This window comes from Nothoprocta perdicaria, unplaced genomic scaffold (assembly GCF_003342845.1).
Source record: "Nothoprocta perdicaria isolate Ctin4 unplaced genomic scaffold, notPer1 scaffold_98, whole genome shotgun sequence".
NCBI lineage: Eukaryota > Metazoa > Chordata > Aves > Tinamiformes > Tinamidae > Nothoprocta > Nothoprocta perdicaria.
Genome location: NW_020456287.1, coordinates 297,617 through 317,803, shown reverse-complemented (window position 1 = coordinate 317,803; position 20,187 = coordinate 297,617). Strand labels below are relative to the sequence as shown.

General features: G+C 39.2%; 1 protein-coding gene across 2 annotated transcripts in view; it reads left to right on the top strand.

Annotated features, from left to right (window-relative positions):
• Positions 1-20,187, top strand: part of RCBTB2 (RCC1 and BTB domain containing protein 2) — a 30,942-nt gene that overhangs the window by 167 nt on the left and 10,588 nt on the right. Inside the window, exons 2-12 of one of the 2 annotated variants that reach the window (XM_026053286.1) lie at positions 2,629-2,732; positions 4,306-4,451; positions 5,623-5,705; positions 7,927-7,984; positions 9,178-9,336; positions 9,832-9,982; positions 10,656-10,822; positions 11,557-11,715; positions 12,155-12,262; positions 13,587-13,729; positions 15,293-15,483. In XM_026053286.1, the coding sequence (XP_025909071.1) occupies positions 5,686-5,705; positions 7,927-7,984; positions 9,178-9,336; positions 9,832-9,982; positions 10,656-10,822; positions 11,557-11,715; positions 12,155-12,262; positions 13,587-13,729; positions 15,293-15,483 (1,156 nt within the window). In that variant the 5' untranslated portion in view covers positions 2,629-2,732; positions 4,306-4,451; positions 5,623-5,685. Of the gene's footprint in view, positions 1-2,628; positions 2,733-4,305; positions 4,452-5,622; positions 5,706-7,926; positions 7,985-8,639; positions 8,689-9,177; positions 9,337-9,831; positions 9,983-10,655; positions 10,823-11,556; positions 11,716-12,154; positions 12,263-13,586; positions 13,730-15,292; positions 15,484-20,187 lie in introns of those variants that run through there. The other variant, XM_026053287.1, reaches the window with a different exon arrangement.

Below are 20,187 nucleotides of genomic sequence, written 5' to 3'. Positions count from 1 at the left end.
GGCGGCCGTTGGTGGCCGTTGGCGGCCGTTGGCGGCCGCCGGCATCTTGGGTGCGTGGGCGGCGCCCGCCGCCACGGCCCGTTCAGCGCCGGGCGAGGCGGCTGCGCCCCGGGCCGGTGCGGAGGGAGCCCCTGCCCGTTTTGCGAGCGTCAGGCCTGCGTTACCGCCGCCGCTGCTGCAGGCCCCGTGTCCCTGTGCAAGCAAAGCGCCTGGCTTAAGGATAACGCAATTCCTGTCTGGCTGAGCAGCACCGGGGTCACGTTGGAGCAGGGCTGGGAGCGCTGTGCTCAAGCCCACGGGGGAATTGCAGAGCTTGCAGCACGTTGAGCAAGCCCAGTGAGGTGYCCCGCTGTGGTTTTGGCACTGAGAAAGGGCATAGTTGGGAAAGGGATGTCTAGTAAGATCTAATCCTACATAAAGGGTTGTTAGTGCGTAGGGGGAGGCATGTGGAGAGGGAAATTCTAATGCTGGTGGGTCAAAAGGCAGAGTAAATTGGCAAAATGGCTTTACTCCTGCCAAGGAACTGGGTGAGGTCTGTAGGCAGGTGCCTCTGTGCATCCTTGTGGTCCATGGGGGCAGCGAAAGGGCAAGGAGTGCGGAAGAGGGCACGACCGCCAGGCAGGCAACGGGTAGGCTGCAGACGTGCTCTCAGTACATAGTGTAGTATAGAAAACTATGGGAAGAGAGGGTTTAGTAAGTGACCTTGGGTCACTTTTTTTTTTTTAATGGAAATAGAATAAAAAGGTAAAAAAAAAAAAATAGGTTTCGGTGTTCTGGTTTTGGAAGGACAGTCTTTGAAAATTCGAGGTTAATTAGTGATGCCAGTTGTTCTAGAGCGCCAAGAGCTGTGGAAATGAAGAAATTCTGAAATGCCTTTATGCCCAGCGAAGGATTTTCTTGGAATTTGTGTCAAAATAAGTAGGTCTGTGGAAAAGAACTCGTGCCCATCTCAAAAAAAAAAAAAAAAAAAAAAATCAATTTATTCCTAAAATTACTTCAAAGAATACAAAAAACAAATGCTTCCTTGCTTTTGATAAGTAAGAAAGTCGAATGGGAGATAAAGTGTGGTAGTAAAGAGAGAATTGAAAAAAAAGAGGCAATGTTATGCACAAGTATTTTTAAAGTATTCTTTACCCATCCAGGTAAAGAAAATAAAGATCAGTGAGTGTTAAGATTAAGGCAAAATAATTTAGGATTGGCCTCCTCACGTGTATGATGTGTTGCAGTTTCARGCAGCCTGCTACAGGGCTAGGTAGAATCCTAGATGTCCTGAAGAGCCATGTCATGGTGCCTTGAGCCCAGTCTAAAGAGTAGTGTAGTTGTGGCTATCGATTTATGCTGGAATTGCATCCAACTGCCTTGGAAAAACYCCGCTCAGTGATGCAGCATTCAGACAAATGAAACTTCCTACCTGAAGGAGTAAGCCTGTGTCATGGACCAAGGCTCTGTTATCCATAAAAATGGTGCTAACTCTGAGGAAACCAGAGGTGATTTGGTAAACCTCTTAGTTTTTTTAGGTGTTTTATTAAAGTTGTATGAGATGCACCTTGTAACTTGTTGCTGTTAGCCTAAATTAGGCTAGAAAGACCTTCCTTAGACCTCTATGGATGGGATTATGGGTTAGAAATGTAGAAGCTGTGAATGTTTCTTRCTGGCAGGAGCTGACTGTGAGGTAAAACAGCACCAGCTGATGTATGAGGCACAGCATTGGTCTGAGTCAAGTAGCTGCAGACTAACAGCAATTTAGGCCAGTTTCAGTCTACCTAGCGGTGGAGTAACAAACCTAGTGCATTTGCTCGCTGCTTTTGTATTAAGACAATTTAATATTTGTGATTATTTCTTAAAATAAGAGCTCCTCCCTAGCATGATGTTTTTGTGGCATTAAAAGGTTTTGGTTCCTGCTTGCAGGTGCAGTGGAGCTTAACCTCTGAAGCTTACACCTCATTTATTAAMCTGATGACCAAGGGTGTTCCTCAAATTCTTACAGCTTAAACTTTTCTGTCTTAAGATTCTGCAAGTCTATAAAAATATAATATTTATGAACCTCATTTCATATACTTGATACATTATTTGGTATTGATTTGCAGTGTTGCCCGGTAGATGTTTTTAATAAAGTTCTTTTGAAAGCAGATCTTTGGAATACTTTTGTTTCCCTAAAACGGATTCCCTGAAGTCTCCTACTTTATAGCTCATGTCTGAAGGTTAAAATGAGAATCCATATAAATTTCAGTTAAAAATTAATTATATATGCAACATTTATATATAAATTATATATGCAACATTTTATATAGAAGAGAGCTATTAAACTAAAAATGACGTAAAGACCAAGTGTTAATATTTTATTATGTTTATGCRTATGTATGCATAAACACAAACACAACACGAACACAAACACAAAGTGTTTTTGGAATTTGGCTGCTAGTTCAGCAGAGAGCTTTCTGAACATCTGGGATCAGCTACATTAAAAAAAAAAAATTAAAATCAAAAGCTTTCTTCCAACAAATGAAATATTAGATTTAGGTATAGGAGAGACACAGTTCCCAAGAGACTTTAACGGACTATTTGCATATGTTAATACTCTGAAAGATCTGGATGAAATGCTCACTATTTTTTTTTCTTTTGCTTTAGAAGAAAACCGCTAATGAGCCCAGCATCCTGCTGAACTGCCTTTCAGCACTGCAAGGAGTCGCATTCATCTTCGGCCATCTGAAACACTTGACTGCTCTCAAAAGGTATCTTTGCATTTGTAGAAACCAGTGTGAATGTTTTTAAGTGAAAACCGTTTTGATTGACATTTGTTTTATGAAGTTTAATTCTTTTGTTACCACTGACCTTGACATTTCAGTAGGTATATTTAGAGAAGCAAGTTTTAGTATGAGCTTAGGATAAACTTCCCAATCTTTGTGCTTTTGCCTTTCATTAATCTGTTATGCAGTTTCTCTTTATTAGTTGCTTCTCAATTCAAATCTTTTTTTCTCTTCAGTCAAGTATTTGGATCCCCAGAACTTTCAAATTATTTCTTTTCAGAGTGACTGGAGGATTAGTAGAACTGGAGAGAAAAAATAGGATATTTTCTGCATTTCTTCTCATGTGTTTTTGCAGTCAAATCCACTTTGTTAGTTGTGGATAAACAATGCATCATTTTACACCAGCAGCAGCAGTTCTRAGGAAAAAAAGGGCACTAGAGTGGGAATGGAAGAACAGTTCCTGAATATAAGCTCTGTGTCTTTTCATCTATGCTTTCCATAGCATTTGCTATAAAAAATAAAAATTGCCTTGCTAGCCCAAAACCCCAAAGGTTTTTCTAGTGGTGAGGGGAAGGAGGTTTAAGAGTCTTTGTAAGATTTTCAGAGACTTTTTTTTCACCTAAAGCAGAAATTTCACACCAGATCCTGACACTTCTTTTTAAACCACAGAATGTCTGAAGGAGCAAAACTTAAACTTCCATAATGCTGAATTGCTTAAAAAACATAACCTCTGTTTTCTTTCCTGTCGTCTCATGTGTTTCAAATGATTTTTCCCTGATATTTTTATCTCTATCATAGCAGTACTGAAGCTAAAGCTAAAGATTGTGCTGAGCATGTGTTATAAAATAGTATTCTCACTTTCCTCCTAGTTTTTGGTGTGCCAGTGTTTCCTTCTGTGTGTTGTTTCCATCTTCACCTTCTACATTTTAGTCCTAGCAATTACTTTCTTTTGGGGGATGATGTCATTACTCAAAAAAAAAAATAAAATAAAAGCTTTGCAAATAGATTTCAAGCATCTAGCTCTGAAATTCTGATTTAACTTCAGTGGGAGCATGCTCAGATAGAGGGGTCCTTCCCTAGAGCCAACACCTAGAACTAAGCATCCCTTTAAAGGAGAGCTGGCTTGTTACCAGATGTTTATGGCTGAGGTTTTGTCTCTGCAAAGGGAGCCACTATGGCTGGCTTATCTCAGGTCATTTCCATTTGAACTTCTCTGCAGCAAGAAGCTTGGCCAAGGTTGAGGATGAATATGCAGTTTTTCAAAATGTCCTGGGTCTAGCCTGTAAACTGCTTGTCTATTTAATCTTGGAATAAGTAGTAAGCCAGTGAGGCTTGTTCTGGAGCCAAGAAGCCAGCCTGGTTTCAAAAAAACAAGTAAGTGAAGAGAAAAGTCCCATGGTCTGCTTGCTTCCTCCATGATTAATGTTTGAATACCTCRGTCACAGGAGGATATTTTTCTTATTAGTTTATCAGGGCTTTTTCCTGTTCTTTTTTGGTACAGCTTTATATGATTTAGTTTAAATTGCTGCTCTTCAAACAAACATTTGCTGTTTTTCAGGGTCTGTGACTTCCTGCTCCATCAGCAGAGGAGTAAATGAAGAGCTGAGATCTGTCAGGTTGCTGCCAGTGTTGGATGGCCTAATGGCTTTTCACTGTTTGCTCAAGCTGTGTAATGATGCATTCTGAAGAAAAAGGAAAAATTTTGTAAGAAAATTCTCCTTATCAGTCTTCGTGGAATGGGATTGTGAGCTTTATGATTCCCCCATATCTGTTCAAGAAGAATAACTGTAATTAGTATTAGTGTTTTGTCCTCTCCTGCAAGACTGCGTGGACGCATTAGCATCATTTCACGATTAGTGCTATAGGAAACTGATGAGAAAAATAAGAACACAGAAGATTAGGACCCTTCCGTAGAAGCATGATTAACATTTTTTTTTTCTCTGTGACTTTTTCCTCCTGATTTTTCCTTAGCCTCGGTTAGAGACCTAGGAGGAAAAATCTCCACATAGACCTCTGGCTCAGTTGGTGGGATTCATCAGCACTTAGAGCAAGTGGGAGGAAAAACTAAATGGAGTTATAAGAACTTCTATTTCCTTGCCAAGTTCCTAGAGGGGAAGAGAATCTATTTGAATGTTACGTTCAAATGAGCCAATGAACCTGTTTAAACATTTATAATTAAACGGTCTTATTAGACTCCTAATCAGACCTCAGTCATATTTGTGTTCCTTAACTCAATMTTATCTGTCCTGCAGGAGCCTACATTGCTTACCCAAAGAGAAAGCAATGGCAGGGGCAAATGCAAGGTCAGTTAGGATTTAGAAATTGGAACTTAGTAATTCCAAAATCTAGACTCGAATTGAAGAGTAGGCTGTCCCAATTGTTAAAGTGTACTTGGATTCCAGATAGGAAATTTGTAAAGTTTGATATAAATATTTTTGTATTAAAATGCTGTGTACTTCTTCAAGAAATGGCTGTTTATAGCAGAGTTAGCTTTTGTAGATCTGTGCTTTAGAATTCTTCAAAAAGAAAGCTAGTCAAAATAGATAAAATTAATATGAGAAATGTCTTTTTCTTATCTTTTTACTTTTTAAAGTGAGTATCAAGATTTTTTTTAATTGATACCTACTTTAAAGCAAAATGCCTTAACAATTTTATGCATAATTTAAGATTTATGCTCCCAAAACTTATTTGTAATAGCTAGGACTATGTTTTTCTTCTGTACTTGAAGTCCTCAAATACTTAGACTTCTCAACTCCTGATGAATATACTGTTTTTTCATTGCTTCAGGCAAAGATAAATGATTGATGTTTTTTAAAGCTATGCAAATAAAAATAATTCTTAGGCTTACCCTTTTTCTTTCTTTCTTTGTTTTCAGGATCCAGGAGTGAATATGTATTCTTAAATCAATTATAGGTTTTTAGAAGGAACACCTTCGTAGATGCAGACATGTGGCAATCAGTATGTATTTGTATTAGAATAAATGATTTTGAATAAAATTAATTATCCTGTGTCATTTGAGACATTCYATATACCCCTCTGTAAGGTTCCTCAAAGATAAGGTGCATCTGTTTGCAGAAGGGCCTGAAGAATGGAGTTGGAGGGTCATTTTTAATTAGTTATATTTGAGATAAAATGAATTGCATCTTTTCAGCTGTGAAGACATATTAGATTTTTTACTTGAGAAAAAAAAATCGGCATGTTTCTTATTTGGACTCTTTGAGAAAGTAGAGAAATGGAGAATCTTTCCTTAGGCGAATGGAATGAGCCATCCTAAAATGCCTGGCTTGTAGCAAGCGTAACTGCATTTAAAGATAAACTGCTTGTGCTGTAGTTTAAAAAGAGGTAACTGAATTGAAATGTCAGAACTTGATGAATAACAGATGTTGTCTTTCAAAAGTATCAAAGAAAAGTTTTAGACAAGTCTAGATAAGTTTTAGACAAGATGCAGACAAAAATTTTAAGTCATAATTGAGGGAAATAAAGCAATAACAAAGTGCATCCCAGCAAGCAGTTTAAGAAGTTACTAAGTATTAAATTCTAAACCTGTGCCCCCTGCTCTMRGTGTCCCTGCTGGAGCAGGGGGGTTGGAYTAGATGGTCTCTAAAGGTCCATTCCAACCCAACCATTCTGTGATTCTGTGATTTGGGGCTCTATTCAAGAGCTGTAGAGCAGTGTGGTTCCTAGCTGATGCTCCAGTGTAGATTCCCTGTAGGTCCTGGATCCTTCTGCTAGCCCCACTGGCCCCTTGTATCCTTAAGGCCATCCCAGCTTTTACCAGGTGCCTGCATGTGGCAACTGCAAGAATCCTGCAGCCTGTCGTGCTTGGAAGGAACAAGGCTTGAATTCAGGTTCATTCCAAAGCTGCTCAGATAGACACAGCTGGAATTAAAAATTACTTTCATTTGTCATTTAAGGTCTCAGCCTAGATGTATGAAAGCCCAACGTGTACCTAGTTCATGTTTTATACTCAAGCATAAACTTAATCTGCACATTCAGTAGGGCTGAGCTGTAGCAATTGTTCAGGTTTTTTGTTCTTTTAAAGTAAGTGAACTTTTGTTTAATCATGAGATTAAGTCATATTTATTACGTTGTAGAAAATTCTTTTATCTGTTAAATCATTGAAAAATATTTAAACCCTATTGGATGTGTTTTGGATCCTTGGCCTAAAACTTTGATGTAAGAGGCATGACTAATAGTAAGTTAGCTAAGTTCATTAAGCTGTGTTGGATGCATCTTTTAAAGTGGTGCAATCCTCTGAAGAGCAACTAAGTAAAATGATACTTTCTTGTTTGTTGGATATTACTCTGCAGTCAGAATTTACAGACATTTAATTTTCAGTTAAATGTAAATAGACTTCTAATATTGCCTGAATCTGGTCGTCTCCAAGAAAATGATGTGTACTGCTTTCTTGCTTGTTGAGTGAAATAAACTTTCATAGCTTTAGAGCTGCTTACTCCTCTGCTCATTCTTATTGAAAATGGATTTGCATGGCTTTGTGTCTGGAAATAAATTAAGGATAGCAGAGCTGTGCATGTTCATCTGGGAAAAAGCATCTGCTCTGAAAATCTGTTTCTACTGTTGATGCACATGCCAGAAATTGCTTGAGTCATTTACAGGGCTGGCAGTCTTTTCTGAATATGCTGGAGTGAATATTAAGAATTCCCAGTAAACTCTAAAAGCCCAAATGTTTTTTTTCCTGTTACTGGTTTACAGAAAAGAGCTGCAATAAGAACATTTGAAGGCTTAAGCTGCAAATAGAAAGCTCTTTCCAGTGTGCTTTTTCTTTGCTCAGATAAATGATGGAAAATGATGTCAGCAGACTTCTAAATTAATTTTTATTAGAATAAAAAGATTTCAAAGTTTGATCTTTAATAAAACTTTTTCTTTTCTGTTCTTTTCTATTCTCAGATTCTTACAATCTGAGTAAGTTTTACTATTTTTTAAAAGAAGTTTTGTCCAGGAATTCCTCATTTTTGAGAAAGAGTGCAGAAGAACAGGGTCCCTCCCTGATTCCTCTGATCTCAGTGCAAAAACAAAATTGTCTTTTTTTTTTTTTCATTTTCTCAACTCACATAGGCAAATAGTTCTTGTTTAATACGAAGTGTATGTAGTTTAGTAAAGTATTGTTGCAGCAATATTGTATTGTATGGTGATTTTAACCACAGTTCTCTCTCTGCAGGGGTACACAGGCACAAATCCATATGGAGGATGAATCTCCTCAAGGAGTCAGTGTCAAGGTCAGAATGTGAATGTATATTGTGAATTTTGTCCTGCTGCCCGTAAAAAGGAAGAAGTTTTGGTTGCATTTAGTAGTGACTTAATCAAGGCTGTAAGATAAACTGAAAATCAAAACTGTGGATAGAGGAAGCAACAGTTGCGAAAGAAATGTTGCTTAKGAAAGTCACAAAAATATAACAATGTATGCATTTCAGTTGCTTCTTTGACTCAGAGGATGGGTTTMATGTAGTATTAAGTCCTAAGGTTATATACTATAGTCTAAGGTTTCTACAACATGAACTTTTAAGAATTTACTTCTGTAGCATAGCAGAGTCTGATGCTAAAATTTCCTCCCATTTTTCTTTTTTGTTTTATTTGACACTGAAAGCAGAACATAATAAAACACTTCATTTAGATTTGGGCTTAGTGATGACTTCATTTAGATTTGGCCTTAATGATGGTGCCTTTCTTTAAAATCTTTCTTTAAGACAAATCAAAAAAAAAAAAGACTTTAAGTTTTCTTTAAGACAAAGAAAACTGAGTAGTCACCTATCAGTCTCGTTGTTGAGCTCAAGCAAAACTGAAATGTTTTAGGAATACTTGAAGCATAACTGATATACCCTGGGATAGGTAGATGGGCCAAACTCAAATTCTGATCTAACTCTTTCTTTCCAGATTCTGCGCAATATGAGAGAACTGATCACTTCCAATAACTTGGAAAAATGTAATTAAAATATTTAGGGGGATGATAGTTAATGCTGTCTTAAGTTTGGGGGACAAAATGTGATAGAAACTGAGAAAGTGGTAAAATATYAAAAGAGAGAAAATGTCTTTTGAATTGAATACATCTGATAATGGCAKAGAAAGGAATTGGATTATGGATAGATATCATTCATTATTACTTTTATTGTTTAAAAAAAATAAGTATTCCAGGTATTAGATGCTTATGATAATACACTTTTACTCCTGTAGATTAGGAGTTTTGCCATACGAATATGGCAAAAATATGACCTCAGCAATTAACTTCCTACATRGTACTTTATTTAAACTCTGTAATTTATTTGTTTATAATAAAAGTCTTCCCTCCATGCATTTTTCTCAAGTGAAATATTAGTTTGGTGTTGAGAATATTGTTTCTGTAAATGTATACTTTTACTTTACAAAGTTGCACACTTGTCTCTTTTTATGTATTGGTATCTTTTCATAATATCAGGCTTTGGAGGCAACGTTATTGTCTGTTCTGAAGATGCTGGATGTTGGGAAATGGCCAATTTTTTCTCTCTGTTCCCAAGAGGAGCTCAAATTAATTCGTCAAGCCTGTGTATTTGGCAGTGCTGGTAATGAAGTCTTGTATGCAACTGAAAATGATGAGGTATTTGTCCAGAAATGTGTGTGAACATGGCATATTTGATTATCCATTTGTCAAGTTATAATGAAAGCAGTAACTATGATAATATGCCCACAAAGGTAGCGTACAGAAGTAGAAAAACATTTTGATCAATTTTATATTAATAATGGTTTCCTACCATGATCAGAGGATAAGGAAAAGATGAAGGCAGACTTTTCTTACAAGTGCATGGTGACAGWATGAGGGACAACAGGCACAAACTGAAGCATGGGAAATTCTAATTCAATATTAGGGGGAAAAAAAAAAAAAGAGTAGTTAAACCTTGGAACAGATTGTCCAAAGTAGTTGTGGGATCTCCAACCTTGGAAGTCTTCAGGACTCAAGAGGACATGACCCTGAGCACACAGATCTAGTTAGATATGATTAGATCTTGGTAGACAGTTTTGAGCATGGAGTTAGAGATGATCACTGACGGTCTCTTCCAACCTGGATTATGATTTTGTGATTCTTTTATAACAGGTTTATGTGCTTGGCACAAACTGCAGTGGGTGTCTGGGAACAGGTGACCTCCAGAGCACTATGGAACCACGGAGATTAGATACTTTATGTGGCAAAAAGATAGCCTGCCTGAGCTATGGAAGTGGCCCTCATGTTGTTCTTGCTACAGAAGGTAAAGTACGATTGTTAAAAAATGCAACTGTTCTTGTGCCAGCACTGTGCTTTAACTAAAATACATGTGGTTTTTTTTTTCCTGTATTCACTTCTGGATACTTTTTAGTGACTAGTTATGTTGTCCTTTGGCTATCAGGCTAAGTTGAACTCTTTTATTTTCCTTGCCTCACTGGAGTTCCATCACCCACATCATTCTGGCAGCCTCTGCGTGTATCTGTTCATTGTTAAGTACAAATGGCTGTGTTCCCAGTGAAGTTGTATCAGGGCCTGACTGATGTTATCAGTTTTTCTTTCCCTTTATTCTTTTTCTCTCTTTTTCCTAGCTGAATGAATGAAATGAAAAGTTTGAGTGTTTCAAAAACAGAAAACACAAGGCATAGAAATTTGTGTTATTGCAATCAGAAATTAATTGGTAACAAAGAAGGAAATTGAAATGGGAACTCTTGACAGTCATTTTATCTTTTATTCTGTACTGTACTATTRCATTTCTTTTAGCTGTCTCTCTTATTTTTCTAAGATTTTGTATTCATGTGTGGGATTAAGAACCAGGGAGGTTGCATAAATACTTAACTATTTTTCTATTGAATGTGACTTTTCAAATTGTAATTTTTTCCTTTGTARTCCTTGAAAAGACAGAAATTTTAAAACAACCTTTTACATTTTCATTATAGAAGGAGAAGTGTATACATGGGGACATAATGCCTATAGTCAGTTGGGCAATGGCACAACAAATCATGGTTTGATTCCCTGTCAAGTSTCGACTAACTTGGTGACCAAGAAGGTCATTGAAGTTGCCTGTGGCTCTCATCATTCTATGGTGTTAACATCTGATGGAGAGGTGAGAAGTGCTAGAATAAATCTCYCTTTTCTCTTAATTAAGTTCAAATATCTGAAAACAGGAAAACATACAACATACAACCAAACATGCAACAGCGTTACGGCCTGTTTCTTGCCATCCTTACAATGCTGATTCAAGACAAATGTTTAATAAAAAGGGAAAATCTGCCTGGGTCTGTCCACTTGGAAGGATTCCAAGGACACTTGGAAAATCATTGGTTTTTATATGGCATCTGCAGGTAATAAGGGAGTGTCATTTATTTGCAGAGGCCAGTTGGTCACTTTCTACATTATTACCCTAGTATAGTCTCTTAACAGCTTTAAATCTGCCATTAACTAAAGGAGTGAGGAGTTCAGCCCATTGAAGTGAGAAGTTTTTTTTGATGATTTACTCTGAGATGCCATTTGTGTCCAATTAGCCATTCTACTTTTTCTTCTGGAGAACTAAAAATGGGGAGTCAAATAGTTTGAAAGCACACCCACAAAACAAGAAAGTGTCAATGCAGCTCTCATGCTGTCTTTGCCTTTGACAGGAGGAGCATAAGGGMGAGAAATATAAAATGTCATATATCTGATAGAAACAATTAAATCATAAGTCTGTCAGCCTAGATCTTTAAAAGAACCATTTAAACTCAAAATGCGATTTTTAATGTGTATGAGTTATTTCTGTCTTAGAGCTCAGTATACTCAGAAGTGTATTATATAGCCTTTTTAATGATGCCTCTTTTACAACAGGTGTATACGTGGGGTTATAATAACTCGGGCCAGGTTGGATCTGGTTCAACAGTTAATCAACCCATTCCTCGAAGAGTTACTGGCTGTCTGCAAAATAAAGTAATAGTTAATATAGCCTGTGGGCAGATGTGCTCTATGGCTGTTGTAGAAAATGGAGAGGTAAGAATTTGTAAGTGAAGTTTTCTCACTGAATTTTGTTTTATGGCATTTATTTGTATGTCCTGGGGAATGGCCCTGTGAGTCATTTATTATCCAGTCATCCTAGTGAAAGAATTGTGGTTTTACATCATCTGCCCTTACAGAGCAAGCTGAACATGTGAAATTCGAGTGGAGGGATGCAGTTTGTGTTACTAAGAGATGCCGAATCMAAATTTATCATTTAAGGTTCAGAAGAAACAAAAAATATGTAAATATGTACATAGGCATAGATATAGATGTTTACTTACAAGTATATAACTATAGTTAAAATGCAGATCCTATGGAAGGGGAAAAAGGAGGTGTTATTGCAATTGTGAAGTACTTACATTAATTTCTAAATGAAAAAGCTAATGCCAAATAGCTAATGCCAAACAGCTAAAGCCTTGTCTTTGTTTTGCAGGTTTATGTGTGGGGTTACAACGGGAACGGGCAGCTGGGCCTGGGCAGCAGCGGCAACCAGCCGACCCCGTGCAGAATAGCAGCTTTGCAGGGCGTTCGGGTGCAGCGGGTAGGTGTGAGGGCTGAGCCTCAGACCCTTCCTCAACAACTGAAAACACAGGGTATTTTTGCTAGGGCACATTTTACATTTAAAGGAGGTGGTCTTTTATCTGCATTTTTTTAATCTGTTGGTTGGTATAAAAATGTGTATCTTGAAATGAACCTCTWTTAGCAGGGGAGGAGTTACGACTTGATGGAATTCAGTGGGAATTTTGCCACTGACTCTGGTGAGGTCAGGATTTTTACCTGAAAAAGACTATGGAATTAGGAAGTCCTTTTTTCTCTCTGAAATTTATTTCTGCTAGTGTAACAATTGTCAGTCACAATGGACAGTCTTTGACTGTCCTGTTCTTCATTAACCCCTGTCTTCTTTTCTGGGAAAATGCAGCATTTTGTCCTCCTGGCAGAGCTGAGTATCATTTCTAGAACTGCATACTCCATCCACAGGGAATAATAGGAGTTCAGAGTATAAATGACTTGTCTCCAACTGCTTTAGGTCAACAGCTGGTGTGAATGCATGGCTGGTCTTGATCYTGGGTGGTATTTTACTCTACCAAATAATTGGGCCACCTTCAGTGTAACCAGCAAATTTATTAGCTTCTTTTGACTGAATAGAAATATTTAAAGTGACCATAAAATTGATACTAAAATGGTTTAATCTCATTTAATCTTAAGAGGTTAAATCTTAAAGGTTTAATCTCAAGTGGATACAGTCAGGAAAATGACCCATTCTGCTAGAAATCATTTTTTTGTAGTCTAGTGAGGATTTACAGGAGTGTTCTGAACTTTGGATCCTTGTTTATATGTTTATCCAGGTAGTAAACCATTTTTTAAAAATCTTTCAAAACGTATAATTAGATGGATTTATATTTTGTTTCTAGGATGTGGGCAGTGGCTTCGCTGGGAACATTTACTATTGGAGAATAATGTAGTAAAATGAATATTATTTTCACCTGTATTTATTCTCCTGTTTAGAGAGTGTGAGTGCTCTGATAGTGATAGAATAACTTATTTTTTCAGCATAATGCTCATATTTGCTGTACAGATTTTCTTTATGTGTGGGGTTACAGACAGATTTCTGTCAGTCTTTTTTACTGTTTTCTTGGAAAACTGACAAGTTTTCTTGGTGATGTATTTTTTTTCCTTAAAGCCACTCATCGTCTTTGCTTCCCTTTTGGTGATCTTATATGTGTTTGTTATTTTCATATCTTTTACCAGATGTTTTGGCACTGATATAGAACCAGTAACATTAATGTGCAACATCCTGTATATCTGTTTATATTAACTTGCTGTTACATAAAAATAAGACTTTTTCTTTTATTACTCATTTATAGGTTGCCTGTGGCTATGCACATACGTTAGTGCTAACAGATGAAGGTCAGATTTATGCCTGGGGAGCCAACTCATATGGCCAGTTAGGTACTGGGAATAAAAGTAACCAGTCTTACCCTACAACAATAATTGTGGATAAGGACAGGTAATACCTCCATTCTCTTCAGTCAGACATGAGGCAGCCTACCCTCAAAAAAGCTGCAGAAAATTAGGGCTCTACCAACCTGTTTTGGGAAGAAATAGCCTCTATTTTTTTCCAATGGTGCTTTCACAAAATTAAATATGAACAATTTAAAAATTTGTCTGACATGGAAAATTAGCAAATTAAGGTTTGATTCTCCTAGCAAGTGCTTGAATCTGCCTCATAACCCGCCTTGTGAAAGATAAACTGAATATTCTGAACTTAAGCATCTGAGCTATTTCCCACTTCAGTTCACACTGTATCTTGCAGGTCTTAACTGCAGTTTTCCCTTGGAGTATAGTTTCATTGTTTGAAGTCAACAATAAAAACTATATTGCCACTTAAATTACATTTAAATATGTTAATTTTGACAAGGAGTATACACCGAAAAGGTGAAGAGTGGTCAATGGCAATTTGTGTTGGCTTTGCTATTAATCCAGCTCATAAAGTGAGCGTAGTCTTGGTGTGGTTGCCTGAAAATGAAGCTGAGCTTTTCACAAGTTCAGCTCACTAATAGCACAGTTATCTCTGTTGCTAATGCAAACTGTATGTTTATGTGGCCAGAGATTTCAATCTCTTTCTTAGTAATTTAGCAATTCCATAGTAATAAGGTCTTGATTTTGACCTCCTATTGTGAATAATTAGAAAAGTGGGATGGCCAGTTACACTTGTGTCCCTGTCCATCACTGTAAGGAGAAGGCAGCTCCCTGGGAAGGAGGCATGGCCTGGTTTTGAAGGCTGCTCTTTCCCTGTGAGTGTTTGTACTTTTACTTAAAATGTAACTTTTTTTTTCCAGACACCTTGGCTGCGTTTTAATTCAAATTTTAATGTTCTGTAATGCCTTTTCCTTTTGTTGGCCAGAATATGTGTTTCTGATGTTAATGAGAATATTAGCTTGTTAAAGCCTGCAAAATTGGTATATGCAGCTTTAAACAAGTTGTTTTCATGCTGTTTTCCCCAGGCAGCTGGGAAAACAAGTAAACAAGCAGTATTTCAGACCGCAGAACARTAGACTGTGTCATGTTGCACACAGTGGGGGGTTTGAAATCCTAAATCAACTTCAGGATTAGTGAGATGGTTTATGATAGCTAGGATATATTCAGAAATAACATTTACCCTTCTCTCTGATTCTCATTTTTCATTTTGAAAATGTTCCCCAAAAGTCAAGGCCATTAAGCCTAAGTAATAATAATGCTATGAGTACCAACACTTCAGGATTCTAATGTAAAGAAATACTTTTAAATTGCTGGTGTATAACCATTACCAGTAAACAAATAGGAGGGAAAAAAAGGCTTTTTATTAATTTTCTATTGTAAACTGAAATGCAAAATGACTTAGCCAGCTGTTGCTGCTTGATGGCCTGCAACGAGCCCCGTGCTTTGCTGCAGCCAGGTCTCCTCAGGGTCTCCTCACTCCCCGAGTGCCTTTTCACCAGGATGCTGAAAGGGAGGAGGGCGCGAGGTTCTCCRCTGCGTTTTGCTCCGGGGAGAGTAATTTGCCTTTGTTGTGTGCCCGCGGCGAGCGCAGGGTGGTGGAGATCGCCGCGTGCCACTCCACGCACACGTCGGCCGCCAAGACGCAGAGCGGCCAGGTGTTCATGTGGGGCCAGTGCCGCGGGCAGGCCGTGATCCTGCCCCACCTCACGCACTTCGCCTGCACCGACGACGTGTTCGCCTGCTTCGCCACCCCCGCCGTCATGTGGCGCCTGCTCTCCGTAGGTGAGCTGGAAAAGCTTTCGTTGTGACCCTTGTAGCCCTGTGGGTACTTGAAGCCTAAACTCGGCGTGTTGCAAAAATCGACAGAATTGTATAATTACAGAATTGTAAAATTTGATAAGAGCTGGTGGCAATGCTAAGTTATTTATTTCTGTGAGGAAGTGCCATGTTTTGAGTAGGAATGATGATCTGAAAAGCCAGTTCACCCAGTCCTTTTTCTGTTGCCACTGAGTAGAAGTGGAGAAGATTGAGGGRGAATCTTATCAAAATGTGCAAATACCTGAGGGGAGAATGTAGGGAGGAAGGGGCCAAAGTATTTTTGGTGGCCACTGACAGGACAGGGGTGATGAGTACAAGTTGAAAGATAGGTAGTTCCATCTCCATGTGAGGAGAAACTTCTTCACTGTGAGGGTGCCAGAGCCCTGGCACAGGCTGCCCAGGGAGGCTGTGGAGTCTCCTTCTCTGGAGATCTCCCAAACACACCTGGATGCCGCCCTGTGCTCCATGCTCTGGGTGTCCCTGCTGGAGCAGGGGATTGGACTAGATGATCTCTAGAGGTCCCTTCCAACCTCAACCATTCTGTGTTTCTATTAGTCTGTGAGTATCAGTGTGTGATGGCTCTCATGGGCGAAGAAGCTGAGTCTGAATTTGGAGATGAGGGAACCATTTGATACCCTTTCTGTGATATCCTTGCACAGACTAGTGTGAACGAGCGAGTCAAATTCTTGTGTTCRTGAGTGACTGTGTGAATGCTTAGAGGTCAAAGTCTCATGACAAATGACCATGACCTGGGCTTCTGGGGAGACTGGTTACTGAATCTCAAATGCCTGATGAACACTGAGATCTGTCTTGCTGCCTCTGACTGGAATGAGTTAGCACCATCACTAGCACAAGGCATTTTTAAAGAGTTCATTCTTTGCCTACAAATCCAACTCCATTTTTGTGGCTAATAGTATTATTGCCTCTTCTGGCCTAATCAAGGCTGAGGCTCCTGGGCTTGTCTATAGGTGTCACCTGGGAGCTGAAGTGAGAAGGTTGAAGGCAGCAGCTCCCTTACCCTTATTTGTAATCTGCCCTGCTTTGAGTGCATCACCCTCCTGCTCGGTAGCTTCGGTGCTACCTTCGTAATTGCTTTTCTGGTGCTGTCTGCTTGGGTCTGACAGCTTTGTAGAGCACTCCGTGCTCCCTTGTGCCTCCCAGTGCAGAGGTGAGGAGCTTTGGTTGGCAGCCCTCACATTCCAGCTCCGAGAGGTGAGAGGATTAAATGGAGAATCCTGCCTGCAGGAATTTGTCTCGTCTAAGTTCATGTTTTAGAGCATAGTCCTAAGTCCCCCATTTGCTCAAAATGTTGTCTAGGAGAGTTTATAGAACTATATAAACTGTAGTTTTGTATACTGATTTATAAATCAGCTCTTATATTTATTTTATATTTGTTTTTAATATTTATTTTATATTTGTTTTTATATTTATTTTATATTCATTAAATAAATTTATATACTGATTTAAATACTGATTTATTTATATTCTGATACTGTAGTTCCAGAAACAGGATTTATATGCTTAGTTATTGTAGATACTATTAATKTGTTAATGTTGGCCTATTACTGATTAAGTATAAATTATGGTACTGTACTAATTAATGAGGCACCTCATTCATATAAGTAGATGTATATGAGTTGTAAATTCTGAATAAAAGTAGCAACAGTACATTTAGTAGTAAAGTTTAGATTTTTCTTCCATGAAAATTRGTAGTTTTATGAAGAAAACAGAAGGTTATTATTATGTGTAGCTAAGTTGCAAAACTCAATTAAGTGTGTATTCTTGTGTACATAAAAGTCTGGGGCTTTTCAACTTCTGTTTCTTCCTGTCCTATTAAAATATTATTTCATGCTCCTGGAACTAAGTGAGGTATCTATCTGGAAAGGCATTTTCTTCCTTGTGGATTCCCACATTTCACTGATCTTCACTGCAGTTCTCTTCTTAATTTCCCCTCTACTTCTCTTGTCTTTTCTTCTCAGTTTAATGTAGGGCCCTGAGTAATTTTTCAAAGGCACATTGGGGAAGGTGAGAAGAAGAAACCGCCTTTTTCCATATTTTACCCCTCGGTGAGGGAGACAGCTTTGAGACTGAATGTCTGGTACATTTTTTTCAATGCTTCTTTCTGCCAAATTTGCTTTTTCTTGTCCTCTTCTAAGAAATATTTTTTTTCAATTCTGAACCTATTATTTTCAGTCTCTCATTTTCTCCAGTTCCTTTCCACAGCAAAAAAAAAAAAAAAAAAAAAAAAAAAAAAAAAAAAAAAAAAACAGGCTTTCCTTTTTCTTAAAAAAAAAATGTTATGTTTTTCTCCTAAAAAAGAAAACTCTTCTTTCTTGGTTATTGCCCAAACACCATCGCTTGGTCTGCTGCTTTCTCCTAAAGCTGTTACTTGATCATTCTGCTCCGATTTGGTTAACATAAGTATATAATAAACAATAACATAAGTACCTAAATAAGCAAAATATGGCAGCGTGCAAGACCTTTCTGTGACCTTGCGGGCCTTACAGAGAAAGTTGTATCTAATGATCTCTTGTGAGACTGTAACRTGTCTGTGGCCCAAATAGGAGCCACCAAGAGCCTTATGCTGTGAAGAGACTTTGGGAAAAGGCCTGGATCACTGCAAGGTGCTTAGTTTCTCCACCTTTTTGCACCTTTGTGGGTGTTGTGTGATGGGCTTGGACAGTAACTCATCTCGCCGTTTATGAGTCTCTAGGTTTCATATTTACTTCTCTGTCTGCTGCTTCCTGTGCATTTACAGGGCTGGATTCCTCTGATACAACCTCAGGGGTGACACTTGGAATGCCCTGCTCTGCATTAACCGCTTAGTGTTTCCTTTGCAGTCAGTGCAGGGCAATGGGCAGTGCTGTGCTGAGATTCACCTGGCTTTGTTTCAGACTTCTGCACTAGGTGAGACGGCCCATCACTTRAAAGCATTCAGTCCTTCTCACGGAGCATGCAGGGAGATGGGGTCAGATTAAAGCATCTGGAGTGGGACTGTCTGTGCTCACAAGTGCGGAAGACTTGTGAGCAGCCAGGTTATTACTGGGTTTATCACGAGGTCCAGCTATCCGTGCTCTCTYTTTAACACAGCCTTGTCAAGACCAAGTCCATAACTGTTTTGAGACACGCTTGTTTTTTCTCCCCCTTCATTGTCCCCTAGGACAAAACACTCGCCCTTCTTACCCTGCCTCACACGGGGACAGTCATTTTTGACCTTTCCAGCTCCTTTTATCTTTGTTTTCTGCCCTTAAGTGCTTACTCCCTTTGGAAAGAATGTTTTACCGTGCAACAACAATGTAGCAAAGCTCAAGGAGAAGCCTTACAGGAAGGAAAGGTCATTTTCTTTTTAAGCAGGAGCATTTTGTCGTGCCCATCATGTCACGCACTCATGAGCAGCAAGAGGTCTGAGCTGGAGTCCTTGGGATGCTGCTGAGGCTGCAGGGTGCTGCCCCCCGAGACCTCACGTGTCTCCTGGATTCCCSTTAGTTAGGGGTCAATGTGCTAGCCTTGGATGTGCCTTTTCTTGGACCCTTTAGGAGAGGAGTGTGACTAGTCTGTCCATCCTACCCCACCTTGGTGAGTCCTCAGGATTTGCTCACTGTTGTTTGGCTCCTGTTATATGTGTGCTGAGAAGCTCCTTGGATATATGTGTGCTAAGAAGCTTCATAGCTAGGATCTTACTGCCTGCCCCCTAAGTGCCATGGACACATGCCCTGCTAGAGCCCTCCTCCTTTTGCTTTCTGGTGCTTCCACCCCCAGACACTCTTGTGCATTCCATCTTTACGGCTAAACACTGAATGCTGAAGGGTTTCCTTGGCTTTGCGCCTGGCTCATGTGAACTGCATCCTTATTTCCTTCCACTGCTGCTAAAACAAATAAAAGCACCTGCTTTCCCTCTCACTAAGAATTTTATAGGTTAACCCCACTTTACTGAGCAGAATGTAGGGAGGAAGGGCCAAGCTCTTCTCATTGGTGGCCAATGACAGGACAAGGGGAAATGGCTATAAGCTGAAACCCAGGAAGTTCCATCTCCAGGTGAGGAGGAACTTCTTCCCTGTGAGGGTGCCAGAGCCCTGGCACAGGCTGCCCAGGGAGGCTGTGGAGTCTCCTTCTCTGGAGATCTCCCAAACCCRCCTGGATGCCGCCCTGTGCCCCGTGCTCTGGGTGTCCCTGCTGGAGCAGGGGGTTGGACAAGGTGATCTCTAGAGGTCCCTCCCAACCTCAGCCAGTCTGTGATTCTGTGACCTCTGATAGTAGAAATCATCTGGTAAAGCCCTAGTGACGAGTGTCAGAAGTACCAGTGGCTTTGGGGACAGGTTTCACAGCAGGGCAGTACAGAATCCTTTGCCCTACTGCAGCCTTGCAGGCGAGCGGGAGGTTTCTGTGGATTGTTAAAATTCCTGCACTAACTCTGCAGAGCTCTGAATAAATAAACTATGTCACACRGAATAAGAATAAACAAAGAGTTTTACCATTCTACTAGTTCGGGAGATTTTTCTTTTTAATTAATATATTTTCACTGGGATTTGTTTTCCTCCTCCTTTCACCTGAAATCCAAAAGATTTCCATAATTATTTCCCTAGTTGGACATCAATGACATTCTCTCAGYGTGTTTGCAAGTAACTGTGCTAAACAAAGCATGACAGTATCAAATTATGTGCTTMAAGT